Genomic DNA, 21,371 nt, shown 5'->3' with positions numbered 1-21,371 from the left:
ATGGAACCTCCATGTAGTGACGGTTGAGTCAGTGGTTTTATTCTCAGGGTGATCTGATTTTATTTTCTTCTCATGCCACCTTAGGGCCATAATTTTGGGGGATGGAAAAAGAAAGGGCAGTTTGGGGAGAAAGATATGCTTTTTAGTCCTCAGGTTTTTCTGTGAGAATAAAGCCTCCAAATGCTAGGCCGCCATCCATTTGGAGCCAATGAGCAAATTTGTTGAGCACTCTTCCCTTCCAGGCAGTGTGCTTAAACCCCCTTTCAGGTGTGTGACTAGGTGTCCCATAGATTATCTAATCCTGTCGTGTTTTATTCACCTAAGTCCCGAAAACAGCCACTTCTTGTCCCTTCTTCAGCAACCATACTGATTGAAGCTGACCTCTTCTCTCCAGAAGCAATGGCAATGGCCTTCTACTTGGCCTTCACATTCATTCTTCCTGTTTCCAGTGAACTCTGGAAGCAACCAAAATAGGAGAAGAACCAATCTGGAGAGGATAGCCTTATGTGTAGACCCAGGGGCTTTGGAGACAAAGCTGCTTTGTGCCCTCATAGCTGCCTGGCCCCAGAGACCCCATGGAGGACCACCAGGCTTACAGTCACCCATCGTCGCTCTGGGGAACACCAGTGACTGTCTCTGCCCTACTAGGTAAGTGCCTCTCACTCACATCGAGAGTTGTGATTCACCTTTCCCCTGTTTTCCCATCACCAGGAGGGAAACATTTGTCATCCAACACGCCATCAGATGTTGGGGTTGCTGCTTCAGGAAACATGTGCATATCTGAAAATCTTTCTCTGCAGCTCTTTAAAGCCAACCTTTGAGTTAACAAGAGGTCTGATGAGATTTTTCCTTACGTATACCCACCAGGGGTGACTTCGTTGTTGAGTTGGTTGCTATTATTTGACAAAGGCATCAGACTATTCCTATCTTCCTTCTATTGATCTGTGGTAGGGGAATAGTGGATGTGAAAACAACTTTTTTTTTTTGAAAGGGTGAAAGCAATCCTTCCAAACGATCATAGGTTCACCCCATGATTTTGTCATCTCGTGGAGTTCGTTTTATTACAAGCTAAACTTACGGGAGGAATCCCATTTTGGCTTCATCTTTTTGCGACTCCTTTCTTGGCTAAGTTAAAGGTTTAGTTTAGAATGTTCAATTTGGTATCTTATGATTGTCTTACAAAATTTTACAAAAAAGGCAAAATGCTATAGAGAGAGCTGTTCACTATGGTGATGTCTGAAGAGTGGGGCCTGTAAATCATTTCTCTTTTGCTCTACGGCAGCACAGAGAAATGGCTTATCCAGGGCTTGTACATGTCTGAGGGGTTGAGATATCCATGATTATAATCATGCAGCTTCTGAAAAAAAACTCAGGGGAATGTATATGACATAATTATAATCATAATCTTATATAAGAAATTAGGTACCCAAAGCATAAAACAAAATAGCTTGCATGGAATTGGACAGTCAGGCAATTAGTATGCATATATTGATTACCTGTTATATGCCAGGCACTTTCAAACCAGGGACATAATCAATACAAAAAAAATATTTGAAGGTACCACATACACATAAGATTGAGTCAGGGAGATGGGATTATGGTAGACTCTTTTACTTTTATTCTCTCCTAACATTTAAAAAAATGTTATGGTTTCATAATTTAAAAAAAGGGAAAGAAATATTTGAAACAGCATACTGATAAAAGTTGCAAATGCTAATTTTGTGAACTTCATCCCAAGCACTGCTCTTGAGCAGACTCTGAATACTATCTGATTTACCTCTGTAATGATGGTATTATCCATAACATCACTCCCATGTTATAGTGGAGAAATTATTTTATATCAAGCCCAATGACTTAGAGCTCGTTCAAGGGAGAACTGAGGTCCAGAACGTTGTCAACTGCTACTCCAAACATAACACACAAGGGTACATAACACAATTATGCGTGGGATTTCCTACAGTATTTCCTTGATACTTGGCTTTTGGAGCGGATGCCTCCTCAGCTATCTTGGAGTGTTCTCTGCTTTTCTTGTTTATCACTTTCCCAGACCCAAACTCACAGTTGATCCTCAATCAGCAGATGAATAAAGCAATTGCACTTTGATAAGAGAGGCCAGGAACTGGGTTGTCTGCTTCATTTCTCAGAAGTGTCTGTCAACCCTGTGGGATTTTTATGGAGTTTTTGCTGTATGCCTACCATTGCAAACTGAAACACATGATGCCAACTCAACTCATAAGACAAGCAAACACATAAACTGGGAAGACGGTGATAAAAACAGGAAATAACTTCACCCTGGGAATATTCCAGAAACCAAGTTTGAATAATTGCTTCATGTTCAGTTGGACACAGGTTCACTCCCAGTTTGACTCACACATGTAAATACTCCTGACTACCTTATGACTGTTAAACACACACACACACACACACACACACACACACCCTTATCTTTTCAAAATGCTAACTGTGCAGCATGAATCAGTCAGTCTGAACTTCAGAGCACTGGGTCCTTCATCATCAACCTTGACTCCTCTCTTTGTCATCCTCACATCCAATCTATCAGCAAACCCTGCCCTGCCACCCACTTTCTAAATTTGAGACCTGTTCTGTCAGTTTGAGTAAATGTTTCATGTGCACATGAAAAAGTATATATATTCTGCAGTTACCAGTTGCTTTGTTCAGTAAATGTCAGGTCAAGTGTGTTAAATAACGTTGGTCAAAATTTTTCTATTCCTCTTGATTTATTTCTGTTGGTTTGCCCATTATTTACTGACAGAGGAATATTAAAGCCTACCATTATGAATGTGGATTTATCTATTTCTCCTTTTAGATCTGATTGCTTCTGCCTTATACATATAGAGGCTATATTAGAAAATGTTTCTAGATTTAGCATTGTTCTATCTTTCAATGGTACTGACCCTTTTTGTTATTATAAAATACCCTCTGTACCTATTATATTGCTTCTTACCTTAAAATTGACTTCATCTGGTACTAGAGTAACTAATCAGCTTTCTTTTGATTAGTGTATGCAATATATTTTCTCATCCTTTATTTTCATCCTGTCTGTACACTCATATTTAAGGTTTGTCTCTTGCAAGCAGAAAATAGGTTTTTAAAATATTTAGTATGATAATCTCTCTTTTCATTTGAGTATTTAGTCCATTTACATTTAATGTAATAATTAATGCATTACTAACATAATACTAACACATTATTAGCTGTTTCAATTAGTTCCACCTGTTGTGAGTTCCATTTTCTTTCCTTTATTATGAACTTTTACATTAATGACATCTTTTTTAGGTCATTCTCCTATTAGCTTGTTATTTCCATATTTTGCATTACTGCTGCTATACATTTTATTTCTACATATATTTTAAACCCCACAAGACATTATTATTATCTTTTAATGCAGTCAATATTCATTTAGATTTAACAACACATTTATTCTTCTGTTGCTCTTCATTCTCTCCTAAAATTTTAGTCGTCCTTATGAGATTATTTTCTTTTTGCCTAAAGGACTTTCCTTAGTCTTTCTTTTAGTTAAAGTCCACCGGCAATGTAGCCACTCAGTTTTTGTTTGTCTGAAAATACACTTATTTCATCTTAAATTTTGATGGATATTTTTACTGGATGTAGAATTATAGGTTGGTAGTTATTTTCTTTCAGGTCTTAATTTTTTTTCTTTTTGGTAATGTTTATTTTTGAGAGAGAGAGAGAGAGAGAGAGAGACAGTGCATGAGTGGGGGAGGGGCAGAGAGAGAGGGAGACACAGAATCTGAAGCAGGCTCCAGGCTCTGAGCTGTCAGCACAGAGCCCGACATGGGGTTTGAACCCACAAACCGTGAGATCTTGACCTGAGCCAAAGTTGGTGGCCCAACCTACTGAGCTACCCAGGCGCCCCTCAGGTCTTAATTTTTTAAAGGGTTTGTCTTTGGACTTCCATCAGTCCTTCTGAAAAAGCAACTGCCCATCTCCTTGCTGTTTTCTATCGAAGTGGAGCACTGTGTCTCTCTTTTAGGATAACTTCATGTCAATTTTCTTGTCTAGCTTTTGTTTGTTCCATTAGGTGAGATGGTCTGCAACTAGCTATCTGGACAGTTTCCCAGAGAGGAGTTTTACATATTAAATGCCTTTGGTTTTCCTTAGATGATGTTGGAGCTAGCGGCTGGAGGTTGAGGGAACGACAGAAGATCAGAGGGAGAGAGAGGTTAAGATAGACAGAGTAACTTTACTTAAGAGGAGTGGACCCCAGAAGATTAGCAGATGTCTGCGACTATAGGAAAGATATAGGGGACAGAATGGCAATTTATGAAAATAAATGGCCCTAGAATCTGAGAGACTATGATGGCCAATATTACATTTTATTTCTCTTTATTATGTTGTACTTCCCTGAAGTAATGGAGATTCAGAGAGGTTAATCAACATGCGTAATCTCAGATAGCTAGTACCCCTCTTGAGATTTGAACCCATGCCGGTAGGCTCTAGAGCCCACACTTTCAATTGTTTGAATGTTTATTTTTGAGAGAGAGAGAGACAGAGTATGATGAGCAGGGGAGGGGCCAAGAGAGACAGAGACACAGAATCTGAAGCCAGCTCCAGGCGCCGAGCTCTCAGCACAGAGCCCGACGCGGGGCTTGAACTCATGAGCTGTGAGATCATGACCTGAGCCGAAGTCGGAAGGTCAACCAACTGAGCCCCACCCAGGCATCCCCAGAGCCAACACTTTTAACTTCTAAGCTACAAGACCAGAGCCTTCTAAAGTTATCTGATTATAAACCAAAGTGAGAAATACCTCATGAATCGATATGCACATATTCATAATCAAAACTTTCACTAATCAATATTATCCATATTATGTGTAATACATCATGAAATATTCTATTCTATTCTAGTCCTATTCCATTCTGTTCGGTTCCATTCTATTTCATCCCATCCCATTCTATTTGCTGGGTCAACATAAATGGGTGGGTCCCCCATTTCAGATAAAAATCACTGCTGAAGACAATGACTTACCTTAAGGATTAGTAAAATACACAGCTCTGATTTGCTGGGGAAAGTTCTGAAAGCAAAAAAGCCACTTATCTTGTTGTTCAGAGATTTTAACAACAGAACAGCTTTGGGTCACCCCCTTCAGATTCTCTGGTAGGCAGCCTCCAATAGGCATGTTAACTTTCTACTGGCACTGAGCAAGTGAGGACATTATTTTGCTTGTTTGGGAACCCATTTTAGTTCTCTCTACACAGCACAAGGGCTGACGAGGTCACTCAGTAAATGTTTGCTGCCTGAGTCAAGTAAAGGGTCATCTCAGAGTTTTTCTCCTCTATTCTCTTTTTAGCCCTGAGTAAAGAGAGCTATGCCATCTCACTCTGGGTCAGAGTCAACAGTAAAAGAATCTCCTAGAATGGTCACTTTCCCAAAGTTGCCGTTTTAGTCTGCTGTGGCACCGAGGGATTAAAGAAAAATTACCACCCCCCCTCCCTTTCCAGAATTTCCTGTCCTGTCTTGTGGTTGACTTAAAATATTTCAGCTCCCACCTCCCTCTTTCTCACCATTACTTCTTCATGGTTAAAGAGGTTATAAATTTGCAAAGGAAATGATTAAGCAAATCCAACGCTCTTGGCCCGGGACCTGATTTTTCAAGGCCCCAGTTTTGGAGAGCTGAAGAAATCTGTGTGATGAAGGGTTTGCACATGAGTTTTTAGCCTTAGTCAGGACTGGGGCATAGTTTCCTGTTTTTGTACCCTCAGAACTGCTAAGCTCCTGGTGAACAACCGGCCATCGGAGATAGGGAGGGGGTGGGGGCTTCGGGGAGAGGGTTGGGAGTCCAGAGGGGAGGAGAGAGTTATTCCTCCGTCAGCTCTGGCAGAACTTTAGTGAAAGTGGAAAGATTTTTTTTTTTAAGGCAATGAAAAAGAGACTAGAGGCAGATTCTAGACATTGAAGTTGAGGCTTTGAGTGGTAAAGAGGGGAAGAGACAAGTTTGAGCAGGGCTTTTAATGGGCTCCCAGATACTCAAAGAACAGTCAGATCTCAAAACGTTCCAATGAGCATGAGCGTTTATTCGACACGTATGCGCCAGGCACAGTGCTGGCTGCTTGGCGTGGAGTAGATCATTAAATCCACTTGGCATCTCTATTTGATGGATGTCAAAGCGAAGTTAGACAAGTTTAGTGAGGTGGCGTTACTGGGACCATTCACAGACATGTTCATTTCTTTAGATACAGGATGGGTGTGGGGCCCTAACCACTGTTGCTTTTCTCATTTTATTTTTTTCTTTCATAGCAGGGCTTGAGGTCGTGCTGGGCATTTGCCCGTTAATGCCTCTTTCCATGTTTCCCTTTGAACTGCATTTCCCAGGTTCCATTGCCAACTGGATTCTAGTTAAGTTCCAAGATATTTTTCCTCTGCCCCTCTGTCAGCCGAAAGGCAGTGCTCCCTGAGAGCCCCACTCCGGTCCCAGCTACCCTCAGGCAGCCTCTCCCACCCCTATGCGGTGCCCCGCCCCCCCCCCCCCCCCCCCCCCCCCCCCCCCCCCCCCCCCCCCCCCCGCCCAGGGTGTCCAGATTCTCAGATTCTCTTGCTTTGGTAGTATTGCCTCTTCCTTCTGTCTGTCTGGCCCCCATGGTATGGCGGCATTCTTCTTCTGTGTCTAATCTCTAGGTGGTCTCCTTGTCACGTGCTTCCTTTTTCAGCTCTGCCAGCCCCTATAAATTCCCCTCTATTGAACCACGTGGCAAGGGACCCTAAGCGAGATACAGATGTTTGTGCCTCAGACACCGGACCCTGAGACAAGAGCTTGGAGGCAGGTAGTTTATTTGGGAGGTGACCCCAGGAAGCACAAATGAGGGAGAGTATGTTCATGAGTGCGTCACTACTGTGAGCAGGTAGGATTCAGTTTTGCTGGGGACCCCTGGGGGACATTCAGCAGACACATCAAAAGTGTCCCTCGGAGAGATGGGGAAGCAGAGATAATTATCTGCTATCTCCCATCCCCCATTGCTTGAAAGCTGTCCCTTGGGGCATAAAATTTTAGGCATTTCCAGATTGCCCCGCAGGTGAGCTGAACAAGTTCCCCTAGCGCCTGGAGAAAGCCACCAAAAGGAAAAGCCAATCGTGGAGGGAATTCTGAAGTGGGCTGAAGAGAAATGAGGCGGACCATCCACCCTGTCTGCTACCATGGCAACCTAGCTACTATTATAAGAAGATACAGTCAAGGAAAGCCAAAGGCAGACTCAAGTCAAATTCTGGGGAATTTCTAGAATTCCCCAGAAATTCTACTTTACTTGAGAATGGGATGGCCATCAGGGAAAAGTCAGTGTTTTTCTTTTTCTTCTCTCCTCCTTCTTTTCTTTTTTCTTGGATGAGCCAGCCAGCCAACGCATTGCTACGATGGGGAGAGCCTGGCACACGGTTTAATCCTAAAGATTGGGTGGCTTTGAGCCCGTGAGAGTGAAGCCACGTGTTCTACCTTGGGCAGATACCATCTGTCTCCTCATCAATAATGCTCACTGAGCACTTATTATTTGCTGGGCACTCTACTTACAAGCTATCCACGTGTTGTCACACTTACTCTTCTCAGCAACTTTCTGAGTTAAGTACTACTCTTATTCCCATTCTACAGAGGAACAAATTAAGGCTCTGACATGTGCAATCACTTGCTCATAGTCTCCCAGCCCTGGGTCATAGGTGCGGATCATCTGGGTGGATCAGGGGCCAAATTCCAAACCCACGTTTATGACACTTGGAAATGAGTATTTAAGCACTCTTGTAGGGACCAGCCCCATTTCGAGGTTTTATCTAGATGGGTATTTCTTCTGCTTTTTGAAGCGACTTAAGAAGAAAATGATTACATTTTGTAACACTGAGTAGAGAGTTCGGGTCACGTAATGAATATTAGTCAGGTTGAGTTTATGTTAGATCCTACCTACCGCCAAAATACAGGTTGGATTCTGCCATGCTCCAGCTCCGATATTTTCTTCCCTATTTCTCAGAAGTTTAAACTTCTTCCTCTGGGCTCCTTGCTTCATGACCTTGATGATCTGGTCTGTGCCTCCTCTCCAGCCTCCACTGTCTTATCTTTCCTCCCCATGGCCTCACTCTGGCCACACTGAGCTACTTGCCGTTGTCTCTGTAGACCCTGGGCTTCGGCACTTCCTGTTCTGCTGGGAACGCCTGGCCGACTCTTACTCATTCTTTGTGAATCAGCTCAACTGTTACCACCTCAAATGGCCAACCTCCCTCCCCTGGAGTCTTGTAGCAGTGACTTCCTCTGAGCTCCACAACACCCTACCTTTACTTATCACACATTGTATTGTTATTGTCCTTTTGCCTGCCTGTCTCTCCCACAGACATGGAAACATGTCTTTGGGAGCTTAGGTTGGGTTTCAGCCTTGACTCTGACATGTGTGTCCTTGGGCAGCGTTGCGTCTCCCCTCTGAGCCTTAGTTTCCTCATCTGTAAAATGGGTAGGAAGCAAGGCAATTTATGTGGCGCAGGACATCTGGCATCTAGTAAGTCCAACGTTAGGTACGCATCTTCCGGGCTAATCTTTTTAAGTTGATGATCAGTGGCGTGGCAGCTCTACCTAGACCCGTGCTTTTCAAATTTCCACCTGGAGGACTTGCTAAAACACACAATGCTGGGCCCCACCCTGAGACTTTTTGATCCAGCGGGTCTGGAGTAGGGCTTGAGAATTCGCAGCTCTAATTCATTCTCGGGTGCTGCTGATGCCGATTGTTAGGGGACCACGCTCTGAGAACCACTAGCCTAGGCAGCTGGGGAGGGTGGATGTCTGATTAAAGTGATCGAACACTTCGTGCTGAAATAAACTCATACCAGAGCGTAAGGCAACCCACCGCCCAATGGGTGTGGCCATAGGGTATCTATCAATTAATACATCCATTCAGCCAATATTTGTTGAGGATCCACTGCATCTAAGCATTATGCCAGACATTGACGACGGAGCCGTGAGTGAGACAGACATAAAGTCCCTGATGTTGATGAGTTCGGTCTAATGGCCCCGTTCTGGAGGGCAAGGCATCATAAATGCACATGTCCCATCAGTCGGAATTGAAGGGCATCCTCGGTCTGAGGAGTGGCTAACTTTAAAGATACTGATGTCAATAAGTGCCTGTTTATTGCATCACTGGAGTTGCCTCTAAATATCTATTTCACCGGGGGCGCCTGGGTGGCTCAGTCGGTTGAGCGACTAACTTCGGCTCAGGTCACGATCTCACGGTTCGTGGGTTCGAGCCCGGCGTCGGGCTCTGTGCTGACAGCTCAGAGCCTGGAGCCCGCCTCGGATTCTGCGTCTCCCCCTCCCTCTGTTCCTCCCCTGCTCGTTCTCTGTCTCTCTCTGTCTCCCCAAAACAAATGAACGTTAAAAAAAATCTATTTCACCAAAATGATACATCAAAAATTGATTATGCTAATCCCAGAATCCCCTGGTCTGGAACTGCAGCCATCACTTGGCATTGATCTTAGGGTGAAGTCAACCCATGGAACATGGCAGAGCAGAGTCCAGAGAATCAGAACTAGGCTATGATACAACATCGGAGAAATGAAATGATAAACATCCTTACTGCTATTATTATTATTAGCCAGTGGGAATGGGAGTTTTCTGCTACTTGGTGCTGGAAGTTCCCTATGACATAACAGCTCTCCTTTATTAGCTCTTTATTATGCACCAGCCGCCAGCTCCGCAAAACAGGCACTAAGACTGTCCCATTGTTTAGGGAGGAAACTGAGAAGTCAAGTCACTTGCCCGCTAGTTGTGTGTAGAGACGTGAGAGGTAAGGCTGTGTCGTGGGGCATGAAAAGCTGGTGAGGGTAATTTATATGCTTTGCAGTGACACCAACCTAAATGGTTTGCAATCACAATATCCTTTCTTAAGCCTCTTTCCAGACGAAGCTGACAAGAATGGAAAAACCAACCAACCAACTCTATCTCTGCCTGGCGGCCTGGGAATCACCCAAGGCAGTTGACTTGCCCAGGTTGGCCCTCTTATTCTAAACTTGACTGCTTTCTAGAAGTTCATCAAAAAACACATTCTTAAGAGCTGTTTTGGCCCGACCTCCTTCCTCATTAGGGAGTCAGGGAAAAGAGCTTGGCTGGAGATGGTAGCACCCTATGTTCTAGAACTCCCCCATGTGGCCAGATTTAAACAACAGCATCTGTGAGTGAGAGCCCAACGGGAAAGCAATGAGCTCCTTCAGTGGCGACCATTGGCAGAAAAGCAGCTGGGGGCCATTTTGTCAAGAAGTACTCCTTTGGAGAAAAACAAAAAACAAAAAAGGCATACAGGTGCACACCAGTGTCCTCATAATAGACTATAACAAAGGTGGCAATTAAGTTCCATTAGGGGCAGACAGCTTTAAATTAGATAATGTATTCAGAAAGCATTCTATAAACTGCGGAGTGTGAGAATGCGAAGCATTATTATTATTATCCTTATTTCTGCAAAATTGCCCGGATTGCTATGCCTGCCAAGGCCAGTTAAAGGGACAGGGGATAGAGAAGACCAAATGAGTAGCTCTCTGGGGAGAGGAGACAGAGGCGAAAGGGTTAAGCTCCCCAGAACACCAATGTATGCAAAGGGTTAGATCCCAACCGGTTTTCAGGCCAGCGCTAAGATCTGAATTACAAATTTACAGAATTTGCTGCTCAGTAATTTTTTTTTTCCTCCCCTAATGGAGCCTGTTAATTTCCAGTCGGCCACTTCGTGTTCACTGATGGCATGAGGAAGGTCTAGCATGCGGAGACGTATTTCTACTCCCCGCGCGGACCCCCTTTTAAGAAGGCTTCAAAAGGGACACGCAGAGGATGCTTAAAACCCACCCTTATCATTCTTGCCATTCTGCAAAGCGCATGCCCTGCGTCTGCGGCTTGGGTGAGTTAATAATTGAAATCATCTTCCTTTCCAAAATTGTCTTTAAAGTAGGAAGGCTAGCTGATTTACCTTTTTGTGGCTTAAGATCCACGTGGGACTATTTGGCCTAAGAAGTGGCGTTTGTCAGGTCCGGATTGTAGAAATCTGTTCCCTTCTGGGGGTGGGGGGGGCAGTCGGAGAAGGAGCCAGCGGGACACAGATTCCAGTCTCTTGGAGTCTGATTTAATGGGGCTCCATTGCCATTGCCTGTGGACTGTTTGCAAGCAAACAAGGACAGTCCAGCTCAAGCGTGTGCGTGTGCGTGTGCGTGTTGAAATCCTGGGTAGCTTGCTCCAAGAAAAGAGCAGGGGGAATGCAACAAAAACCGAAGAACTTAACTTTCTTTCTCTTTTCCCTCCGTTTTTGGCATTTCTTTAGGCAGGCCTCCCCTCCCCCAGATGATGAATTCGCGAGGGACCTCACGGGCTGCTGAGAACAAGCACGCTTTTGAATGAACTCTTTTACGGATATCAGTCCAAAAGTCACCATCAGCTGCAACTGAAAAGCAGAGTGGGTTTTGTTTTTGTTTTTGTTTGGTTTTTGTTTTTGTTTTTTCCCCCAGTGGCGGCCATTTCGGCTCAAAAGCTCAGTTCTTGGAAGGGCCACTTCCTCTTGACACTGGAGAAGACACACCTCCCTGTGCACCTAAAAATAAAAAGTAAATAAATAAATGAGTTTGTAAATTTTTGACGAGGTCCCTCCGGCCCCTCCTGCAGGCCATAATTCCCTTTCAGTTTCAGAGAGTGTGTTTCGCGTCTCGACGTGCACAGCTCTGCCTTCCAAGTGGCCCTTCTGGGCTCCGCAGTTTGAGGAACTTGGGTCCCTCAAGGCTCTTTGAGACCCGAGAGCCTTCTCCTGAGCTCATCTGGGGAGTCTCTGCTCTTTTTCACGGGAGTTCAGCGGGAGGCATGGAAATTAGTATTGTCTGTAAACGCACCAGGAATGAGCTCCCAACTAAAAAACAAAACAAAATACACCACACCACACACACACACACACACACACACAAAGCAAACCCTCAAAACCCAAAAATGGGGTTTTAACGCGCTTCTGAGGCTACTACTAGATTTCAAATCTCCCAAATAAGTCATTTTCCGAGTCTACTCTGGCTTCAGTTTTCTTGCCTTTTAAAAATGACAATAACAAAAAAACCAAAGCAATTTCATTAAAAGATTGCTCTCTCTTTTTTTTTTTGGCCAGGACGATACGAAACTGTTACAGAAAGTGTTGGGTTTGCAGAGAGGTTCTCAGCAAAGAACTCATTTAAGATTTTTTTTTAAATCCAGGGAGGTGGGGGGGATGGGAGGAGGGCTCCTTCTGCATTAGTGACTCAGCCCTGCCTGGGGGCATTTCTCATCAGGGCAAAAAGCCCCTGTGCCCAGCGAGGTGAAACTTGCAAATGAAACTGTCACCTTTCTCAATGGACGACTACGGCCCAGAGCTCACCAAAGGTCACACTAGGCGCCCCCCCTGGCGTTTGGGGACAAAGGAATAAACAGCTGCCTGGCCCTGTGTTCTATGATGATGTTGGTGGAGGAAAGTCACCCAGCCAGTAAGGGCTTCCCCAGAGGACTTTTTCCCGATTTGCGCCAAGTTAAGCATTCAGACAGGAGGCGGCATGAGGTCATTCTCAACCGGGTGAGTCACAGACACTGATCTCCAGGTTGGAGCAGCAGATCCGAAGAGGCTAAAGGGAAAGCTGCAAGGAAAAGACCTCTGATCTTTATTTGAAACCTAGCAATGGGCATCCACGCTGACAGCTAGCTGGCCACAGCAGCAGCCGACGCCACGCCCTCCCCCCCCATCTGCTTTTTTAGAGATATCATTTTTTTCCTGAATGCATTTTCCAAGTGCCTTGTTTTTTTTTCTTTTTTTTTTTTTTTGGCCAAAGCAATGGTTTTATTTTCCTAATGTAAGACTTGTCAGAAGAGCATGTTCAATGTTTACTTCAGATCAACGCGTGACGGCTTTGCACAAGCCAGCGCGTATGTGCGAATCTGTGTTTGCTACACGTGCCTGTTTGTATGTGTGATTATGAATATGTTCATGAATTTATTCCTGTATGTAATATAGAAGTATGAATGTGTGCATGCATTTGTGCATTTCTGCATGTAAAGCATGTTTATATGTATGGACGTGTCCCTACGTGGGAATGAACACATATCTGAATATCATGTGCATATCTGTAATGGACTCTGCCCAGCCCCTCTCCTCTAGCTGTTATGGGATCCCAGCTTCTCAGCTTAGTGGGAGCACCGGGCCTGTCCCACCGCTTCCCAGGGTGGCCCGTGACTCATCAACAAGGGTACAAAGGCTGACCCCCTTGGCTCAAGATAGAACCCAACTGCAGTGTGCAATTCTGGCTCCAGAGCCCCCTGAGGGATCAGGATGGAACTCAACTCCAGCTGAGACCAATCCTTGCTCAGCTCCCTCCCCTGCCCTGTTGTTCACTTCCTCTCCCTCCCCCCTCCTGGTCCTCCCTGGACCAGAAGCATGTCACATGCTTCTGAATCCCTATCTCAGGCTCTACTCCAGGCAGCCTGGCCTAAGGCAGGACTTTTATGTAAGTGGGAGTGTGTGCATGCAAATATATGTGTGTGCACATTTGCATGTGTACGTGCCCATATACAAGGGGAAAAATCTAGGAGCATCTGCGAAGGAAAACAAAATGGAGGAAGAGCACTGATTTCATGCTGTGGAAGATGAAGGTGTCTCAGAGAGGACAAGAGACCTGCTTTAAAAGTTGAAAATTAAAAGATGCTTTAGATATAAATGTATTTTTTTTATTAAATCAGAAAAAGAAAGGTACAGTATACATGATATCAATCAATCATATGCTACTTTGAATTACATTTTAATAGACTCATGGTCCTATTTACTCCTCTGTACACGTATTAAAAAAAAAAAAAACCTCGGGTATTTGAATAATCTTCTGGAAATTTTTTATTAACTGGGGTTATGGGGAGGGTTTTATCGGAGCACATCCTGAAACATTAGGAAATTACAGACTTTGAGATAAGTGTCAGACAGAACAGATGAAGGAAGTCCCTCAGCCATCTGAGAAGCATTAATAATGTAAGATGCGGAGACCAAATCTTTGCTAGTACAGGACGCAGGATTAAAACGGAGACCTCGGTGCCCCCTTGTGTCGCAAAGTAAACTTGCAACTTCATTTATTTTGTGCCTTTTTTTTTTTTTTTTTTTCCCCCCTGAAGTCGTAATCCTTGCCCTCATCACTGAGCACAGCCGTCTTCCCAAATCATTTCAAACCCTCTGCGGTCAATCTTTTCCCCCTCATCAATAACTTTCAAGGACCCTATTCGAAAAGCGACTCGTATTCATTCCTTTTCCATTCCCCACACATTCCATTTCAGGAAATTGGCAACCTCCCGGCACAGAGCCCATGTTGTCCCTCCTCCAAATGTGAACTTAACCGGATTTTTGTCTCTCCTCTTGGAGCTCAGAAGAGGAGCCTGCACGTACTACAGAACTTAATTCCCTCTGCAACTTACTCACCACTGCCACGTTTCGTAACTTCGCCAGGATGCATTCCTCCGCCCCCTCCGCTCTCTGCTTGGCAACCTTCAACTCTTCTGACCTAACCGGTTAACCTGCTAAACCATCTTTACGGTCATTTACCGGAAAAGATTGGACCCGAGACGTAAATAATACACCTCAATATACAACAGCTCAGGCTTAATTTGTAGGCAGAATTTCATTTGATGGCCACGAGAAGAAGACTATGTACATGGAGTGGGCTGGGGGAGGAAACGGAGTAGGGAGAAGACATCTTGGTGCAGGACAACTTGGTGGGAACTGTAGTAATTTGTTTACTTGGTTTTACCAGCTGGTCCGATGGATACAGGGTCTGTCTGCACTTGAGCGTCCAACATCCGCTTTGGTCCCTGGAGAAAAACAGAAAGAAGTTGCACCCTAATGAAAGGCTGAACCATCAAGGGCAACGACTGCCGTCTCTTTAGCGCTTACTCTGTGCCAGGTGTTGAGCTAAACAAATGCACTTTTTTCATGAGTCGTGGATAAAAGAATGGCCACCAGTCAGATGTTGCAGTGCAATGCCCAGTTATAGTCTCTCTAGCATTGCGAAATCTTGGAGAAATTACTTAACTCTTTTTTTTGCATTTAGTTATTTGAGTAATCTCTGTACCCAGTGGGGCTCGAGTTCACCACCTCGAGATCAAGAGTTGTGTTCTCTCCCGCCTAAGCCAGACAGGCTCCCCTTATCTACCTCTGTAAACTCAGCTTCTCCATCTTTAAAATGGGGACAATACAATGTCTCAGAGGGTTGCTCCAAGATAAAGTGAGTTCATACCTGTGAGGTACTTAGAACACTACCTGCGCTGTGAAGAACGCTTCACAGTTGTGTCTTGCTTTAGTTACCCCGTCCGATCACTTGTGAAACACGTTGCCCTGCCTAACTTTTTATGAAACATAATCACCGTCTGAAATGATTTTATTATCTATACCCTGATATCTGTCTCCTCCACCTGAATGGAATAAACTCTGAGTCAAGTATCATTATTACTATTGCTATTATTATTATGTTACCTTTTCTGCCCAGTATAATGTATATACAATAAAATCAACCTTTTTGTGTACAGTTCTGTGAGCCTTGACCAACCCAAATAGTCATGTCACGACCACCAAAATCAAGATATAGCGTAGTGCAACCACTCCCCAGATCCCCTTTGAGTCTCTTTGGAGTCAACCCCTGGCCCCAACCCCCAGACCCCGGCAACCACTGATCTGTCTCCATCCCTAGAATTTTGCTTTTCCAGGACATCATATCAACAGAATCAGAGTACATAGCCTTTGAGTCCAGATTCTGTCATATAGCATAATGGATTTGCGATTCATCCATGTTGCTGCATATATAAGGGGTATTTTATTGTTGGTCCTGTTTTACAGTATATGTAGTATAGGCCAATGATAGTGTAATATAGGATAATATATATATTTCAGTAAGGTGTATATATGTGTGTGTGTGTATATATACATTTATATGAGATAGTGTGATATAGCAAAGTATATATAGTTGTATAGTACAGTGTAATATAGTATAGTATAATACATACTATAAATAATAGTATAATAAAGTATATATAGTATAGTATATATACATAGTACAAGCTAGTATTATGTAATATAGGATGGCATAATATAGGATGGTGTATATTGTAGAGTATGCATATAATGAAATCTAGTGTATTAAATGTAGCATGGCATATTATAGTATAGCATAGTACAAATAGTATAGTATATATTATATAATACAGATGACATATATAGGGTAATATAATACAATAAATATAGTAGGGTATAGTGTATGTAGCACCGTGTAGTATGCAATAGCATATATACTACAGTATAGTATAATATTGGGTAGAATAGTATAATATGCTATTATAAAGCATATTTATGTATGTATATAGCCTAGTATATGTATATAGCCTAGTAATACACATAGTATCATGTCGTATAATGTAGTATAGTAGAGCATACACAGTCTAGGATAAGATAGTACAACACACAGTGTAGGACAATAGTGTAATGGTATCGTGAATATAGCATGGCTTACTAATATAGCATGGCTTAGTAATATAGCATGGCTCAGTAATATAGCATGGCTTAGTAATATAGCATGGCTTAATAATATAGCATGGCTTAGTACAGTGCAACAGATAGGATGTACACAGGGTGCGTATATGGTGCGTATACAGTACAACGTACTGCGGCATATGTTGCATAGTGTAATGCAGAGTAGTACAGTGGAAAGCATGTTCTGTAGAGAATGCAATGTAGTGCAGTTTACCGCTGGCATCAGATCGCTGGGTTTTGAAGTCCAGATCGGCCACTTCCTGACTGCTTGACTTTGGTCAAGTTGCCTTAACCCCGTGCACCTCAAGTTTACCAGCGGAGCTTCGCAGGGAGGCCGTGCAGAGGAGATGTGAGCGTATGCGTAGTGCTGTCGCACAATAGGTGCTATAAAAGAGTTACTGTGATTGCTTTTTGTTGGATTCGTTCATTCACGGGACAGCACGTATGGATCACCTACTCTCTGCAATACGTCGTGTCCGTCTGGGAAGACGAAGAGGAGAGGCCAACACGGAGTAGTGAAAGTTGGGACTCAAAGCTCGAGGATGGCTCCGTCCCTCTCAGGTTCCTGACCTCTGATCAATCCCTTGTCTGTGAGCCTGTTGTCTCATTCGTGAGGCCACCCTGGTCCTCCCAGCATCCTCTGGAGCTGACCCCATCATCACTGTCACCATCAACTCAAAGGAGAGAGCTCAGTGAGCTCAAGTCACTCGTTTTCCACCAGGAAGTGGTGGACCCGAACTCTGTGTCCCGTGTGCCCGAGTCCTGAGCTCGTGTCCTGCACTCTAGGTGGCTCCCAGCCAGGCCGTCTGCCTTGAACCGTGAACACCTAAGTCACAAAGTTGCTGGACACTTGGTGGCCTCTCACTCACCTGCCTCTTTACAGCCTAGGGAGGGGCTGACTGAAGAAGAATCATAATAATCATCATAAGAATAAAAATCGCTGTTCCCCCCTGACAAATTACAACATCCCAGGGATGGTTCTAAGGTTGTCATATCTGATCTCATTTCATTCGGGCTAACTCTGTGACCAAATCGGCCCGTTGATAAGGCACCTGAAACTCAGGAAGGCGACTTGTGCAAGGTCACGCGGCCACTGAGTGGTAGAGCTGGGTGCAAATCCAGGGACGAGCTTCTCGAGGGCTGGACTTAGGCTGGCCCTGGGGAAAATGATCCCTTCTGTCGCCACGTCACCCAGCATGCCCTCTGTTGTGCTGCTGTTTGTCCTGGTTCACATAGGCCTCCCCCATGACACTCAGCCTTAGCCTCCAGAGGTCCTATTCCTTCAGGTACTGAGGGTCTTTTTAAATTTTTTTATTAGATTTTTTTTAAGTTTATTTATTTTGAGAGAGAGAGAGAGAGCACGTGCAGAGGAGGGAGAGAGAGAGAGGGAGACAGAGAATCCCAAGCGGGATCCGTGCTGTCAGTGCAGAGCCCGGTGTGGGGCTCAAACTCATGAACTGTGAGATCATGAGTGGAGCCAAAATCAAGAGTCAGATGCTTAACCACCTGAGCCCCCCGGGTGCCCCAGTGCTGAGGGTCTTGATGGGCTGAGTCTATCAAACTCAGCTCGCTAAGTGGCTGTCTTGAGCTGAACTTGGCTTGAAAATGGGTTATGACAAACAGATTTTCTTCTTTTAGGTTTTAAGTTAAATGCTGACATTTAGAGATTAATGCCTTGGAGCACCTGGGTGGCTCGGTCGGTGGCCCGTCTGACTTTGGCTCAGGTCATGATCTCCTGGTTTGTGAGTCTGAGCCCCACGTCGGACTCTCTGCTCTCAGCACAGAGCCCACTTCAGATCCTCTGTCCGCAACCCCCCCCCCCGCCCTTCCCCAACTAGTGTTCTCTCTCGCTCAAAAACTAAGTAAAAAACATTAAAAAAAATAAAAATGAAATGTTTCACATTACCATCCGCACTTTTGTTCTTCTCTCTTGAAAAGCGAGAAGACCTGCCATATTGGACCCATAAACCTGCAAGGCGATAAATGACTGGGACCGAGGGGCGGTGCCCCCTTTTAGATGGGGCACCTGCTTTTCCAGTTGCCACAGACCCCTCCCAGGTCTCTTCGCTCACATACGTTCTCCCTCTGGCCGCCTCAGGCATGGACTTTGGCGATCAGAGCCCCTGGAGGCCACCTTTGTCCTGCCTGGTGTATCAGGACGGTACTTCACGGTTTACAACCAGCCGAACCAAATCCACTGCCACCGGGTCCCTCTCAGCAGCCCGGTGAGGGGGGGCAGTGATTAGTAGCCAGTCTTACAGATGTGCAAACCGGCTCCAAGATAAGCCAGGGCCAGCTTATGTAGCAGGACTGGCCACCTGGACTGGGAATCCGGACCTCAGATCACCTGTCGTCCAGGCTCCATCCCGAGCACCACTGCTCTTTCCAAGCCCTGGGCGGAGTAACGGAGCTAATTGTCACAAGTCTCAGTTCAGCCTGTGCCCAGGCAACGATGACAGGTAGGGGCCCCTGGGGAACGAAGAGCGGGCCTTGCCTTCTTTCCAATCCCCACTGCCTCCTCTGTAAGACATGCAGATGGGACGGCACAGAATCTTCTAACGCTACATAAAGGTGTCTCAGGGGCTCCCACAGGGGCAGAGATGGGGGGGCCACCAGCTAGGGGGTTCTTGGGCAAGACGGCGTGGGGAGGCCACTCCCCCTGCAATCGGGGCTCCGTGTTGGTCAAGTAGATGTGTTTCTATGTCCACACGTATGTGTGTATACACCCACATGCACACGCACGCACACGCGTGAAGGTTCTCAGTTGCTTTGTGAACGAAGTCCCTCTGCTCAAAAACCAAACGCTTGCAAACAGCTGCACCTGCCGAGTTCTAAAGGCTTCCTTCCAGTTCTTTTCAGACGTCGCCTGAACTGCTCAGGAGGCTGCTCCCTGTTAGAATTCAGGCAGCATGCTGGAGGAGGGGGAAGGAAGGAGCCGAGCAGAGACCACCTCGCTGGGAGGGCACAGAGCGAGCAGGGATTGGCTGGCGGTGAACTTGGGGAACTGACTGGGGCAGATGGTCTTGGGGAGGGAGAGAGAGAGGTGGCAGTGAACGGAGGGAGAAGGGAATGCAGGGAAAGGAGTCCTGGGGGGGGGGGTTTAAGGTGAGAGCCATGTGGGCTGATGTCCCCCCTTTGCTGGGGGTTAAGCTCCAGTCCACACGGAAGGTCCCATAAAACTTGCCAGGGAGATGAGAGCGTCTACTACAGAACTCCTGCTTCGTGCCAGGTGCTGGATCCAGTAGGGTGTGTGCATGTGTGTGTGTGCGTCTGCGTGTGTATTTATGTTTATTTATTTATTTTGAGAGAGACAGAGTACACGAGCGGGGGAGGGCCAGAGACAGAGGGAGAGAGAGGATCCCAAGCAGGCTCCACACAGTCAGCACAGAGCCCAACGCGGGGCTCAAACCCACCAACTGTGAGACCATGACCTGAGCGGAGATCGAGAGTGGGACTGACTGAGCCACCCAGGCGCCCCCCGTAGGGCATATATGCATTTGATTCTGATGGGAACCCTCAAATGGTAGCTGTAATCATCACCTCAGTTTTGCTTAAGGGACACCGGAGGCTCTGAGGGGTTACGTGATCAGCCCAAGGTCACACAGCCAGGTAGGAAGTGGTAGGTCTAGGACTCGAGTAAGTGAAGCTGCCTGTCTTCACGGCACAGACTCCTCGGCACCGTTCTGTCCTTTCTACTGTCCTACGTGGCACCATTGGCACTTTGGGCTGGATGCCTCTTTGTCATGGAGGGCTGTTCTGTGCACTATGGGACATTTAGCAAGGTCCCTGGTCTCTACCCACAACATCCCAATAGCACTGACTCCTAGTTGTGACGAGCAAATTGGTCTCTGACGTTGCCCAGCGTCCCCCACAAATAAAATCACTGATTCAGAACCATTGGATGAGAGCCATCCTGTCACGTCCAGGGGTGCCATGGGTAAGGGGATATGCAGAGAACACCCCCATGAGCCTCCGACCAAAACAAAGAAAAAAGAAAGAAAAGAACCCCCCCAAAAAACCAACCAAAACCAACAAGAAAGACTGGGCCCGTGAGCTCAGAACCTTTCTAGAACAACACCCTCCCCATGCCCTATGCCGCCCTGTGCGCTGTGGTTTGGCAGGGAATGGTTCAACCAGAACTTTGGGTAGTAGTTGTTTGGAAATGTCTAGAAAAGTGCAATTAGGGTTTACACTCCTCTCCAAGGAGCGAGAGCTGAGAATGGAGACAAATTTTCCAGCAAAACCACCCAAAGCACGATCAATCTTTTAGACACCCCCTCCTTTGGTGGTTGGTCTCCTTCACCTCTTAAGAACTGGAGAAGAGCTTTTCACTGGAGACTTGGGGGTGACGGAGGGACTCTGGGCCAGGCTTCCCTTTTCCAAACAGCCCCAGAGCTTGACTTCGGGCATTGCCTCACATTGAGGTTCTATACACACACTGAGTGAGACCAGATGGAAATGTGATGGCATTTATCTTAAGACTTTAAACTTGGGGCCCGAGACGCTGCATTTCTAACAGGTTTCCCACAGATGATATTTGGAGACCAAAGCTGGGCCCAGGGGAACCATCGGACTCTCCAGCCTCCATCTGTCGGAAGTCATCAATACCAACAGATATTCAGGGACCAGGGCAATCAGGAGCGATCAGTTGGTCTCGGGCACGTCCTAGACCATGTCCCTACCCCCAGCTCTATCACGACATGAAGGTTACCCCAGTGAACCCCGGCCCCACGGCTACTCTCAATGTTATTTCCGTGCCCTCCTCTATGGGCTCCAGCCACATTCCCGCGGGGTCTAGGTATGACTCCGCATGTGGCTTCTGCGAATGGA

At 45.7% G+C, this 21,371-nt stretch overlaps 1 protein-coding gene and 1 long non-coding RNA gene across 2 annotated transcripts in view; one reads left to right on the top strand and one right to left on the bottom strand.

The window, feature by feature from the left end:
• Positions 1–606: 606 nt before the first annotated feature.
• Positions 607–11,488, top strand: LOC107180106. The gene is made up of 4 exons (XR_006215123.1): positions 607–648; positions 9,891–9,990; positions 10,693–10,886; positions 11,304–11,488. It is a non-coding gene; the product is annotated as an uncharacterized LOC107180106 (long non-coding RNA).
• A 2,324-nt stretch (positions 11,489–13,812) lies between these two features.
• Positions 13,813–21,371, bottom strand: part of BCAS1 (brain enriched myelin associated protein 1) — a 101,065-nt gene continuing 93,506 nt past the window's right edge. The window contains exon 13 of the mRNA XM_042980117.1: positions 13,813–14,830. Within this exon, the coding sequence (XP_042836051.1) occupies positions 14,756–14,830 (75 nt within the window). The 3' untranslated portion in view covers positions 13,813–14,755. The remainder of the gene's footprint in view (positions 14,831–21,371) is intronic.

This window comes from Panthera tigris, chromosome A3 (assembly GCF_018350195.1).
Source record: "Panthera tigris isolate Pti1 chromosome A3, P.tigris_Pti1_mat1.1, whole genome shotgun sequence".
NCBI classification, from domain to species: Eukaryota; Metazoa; Chordata; class Mammalia; order Carnivora; family Felidae; genus Panthera; species Panthera tigris.
This window is presented reverse-complemented; position numbering and strand designations above follow the sequence as displayed.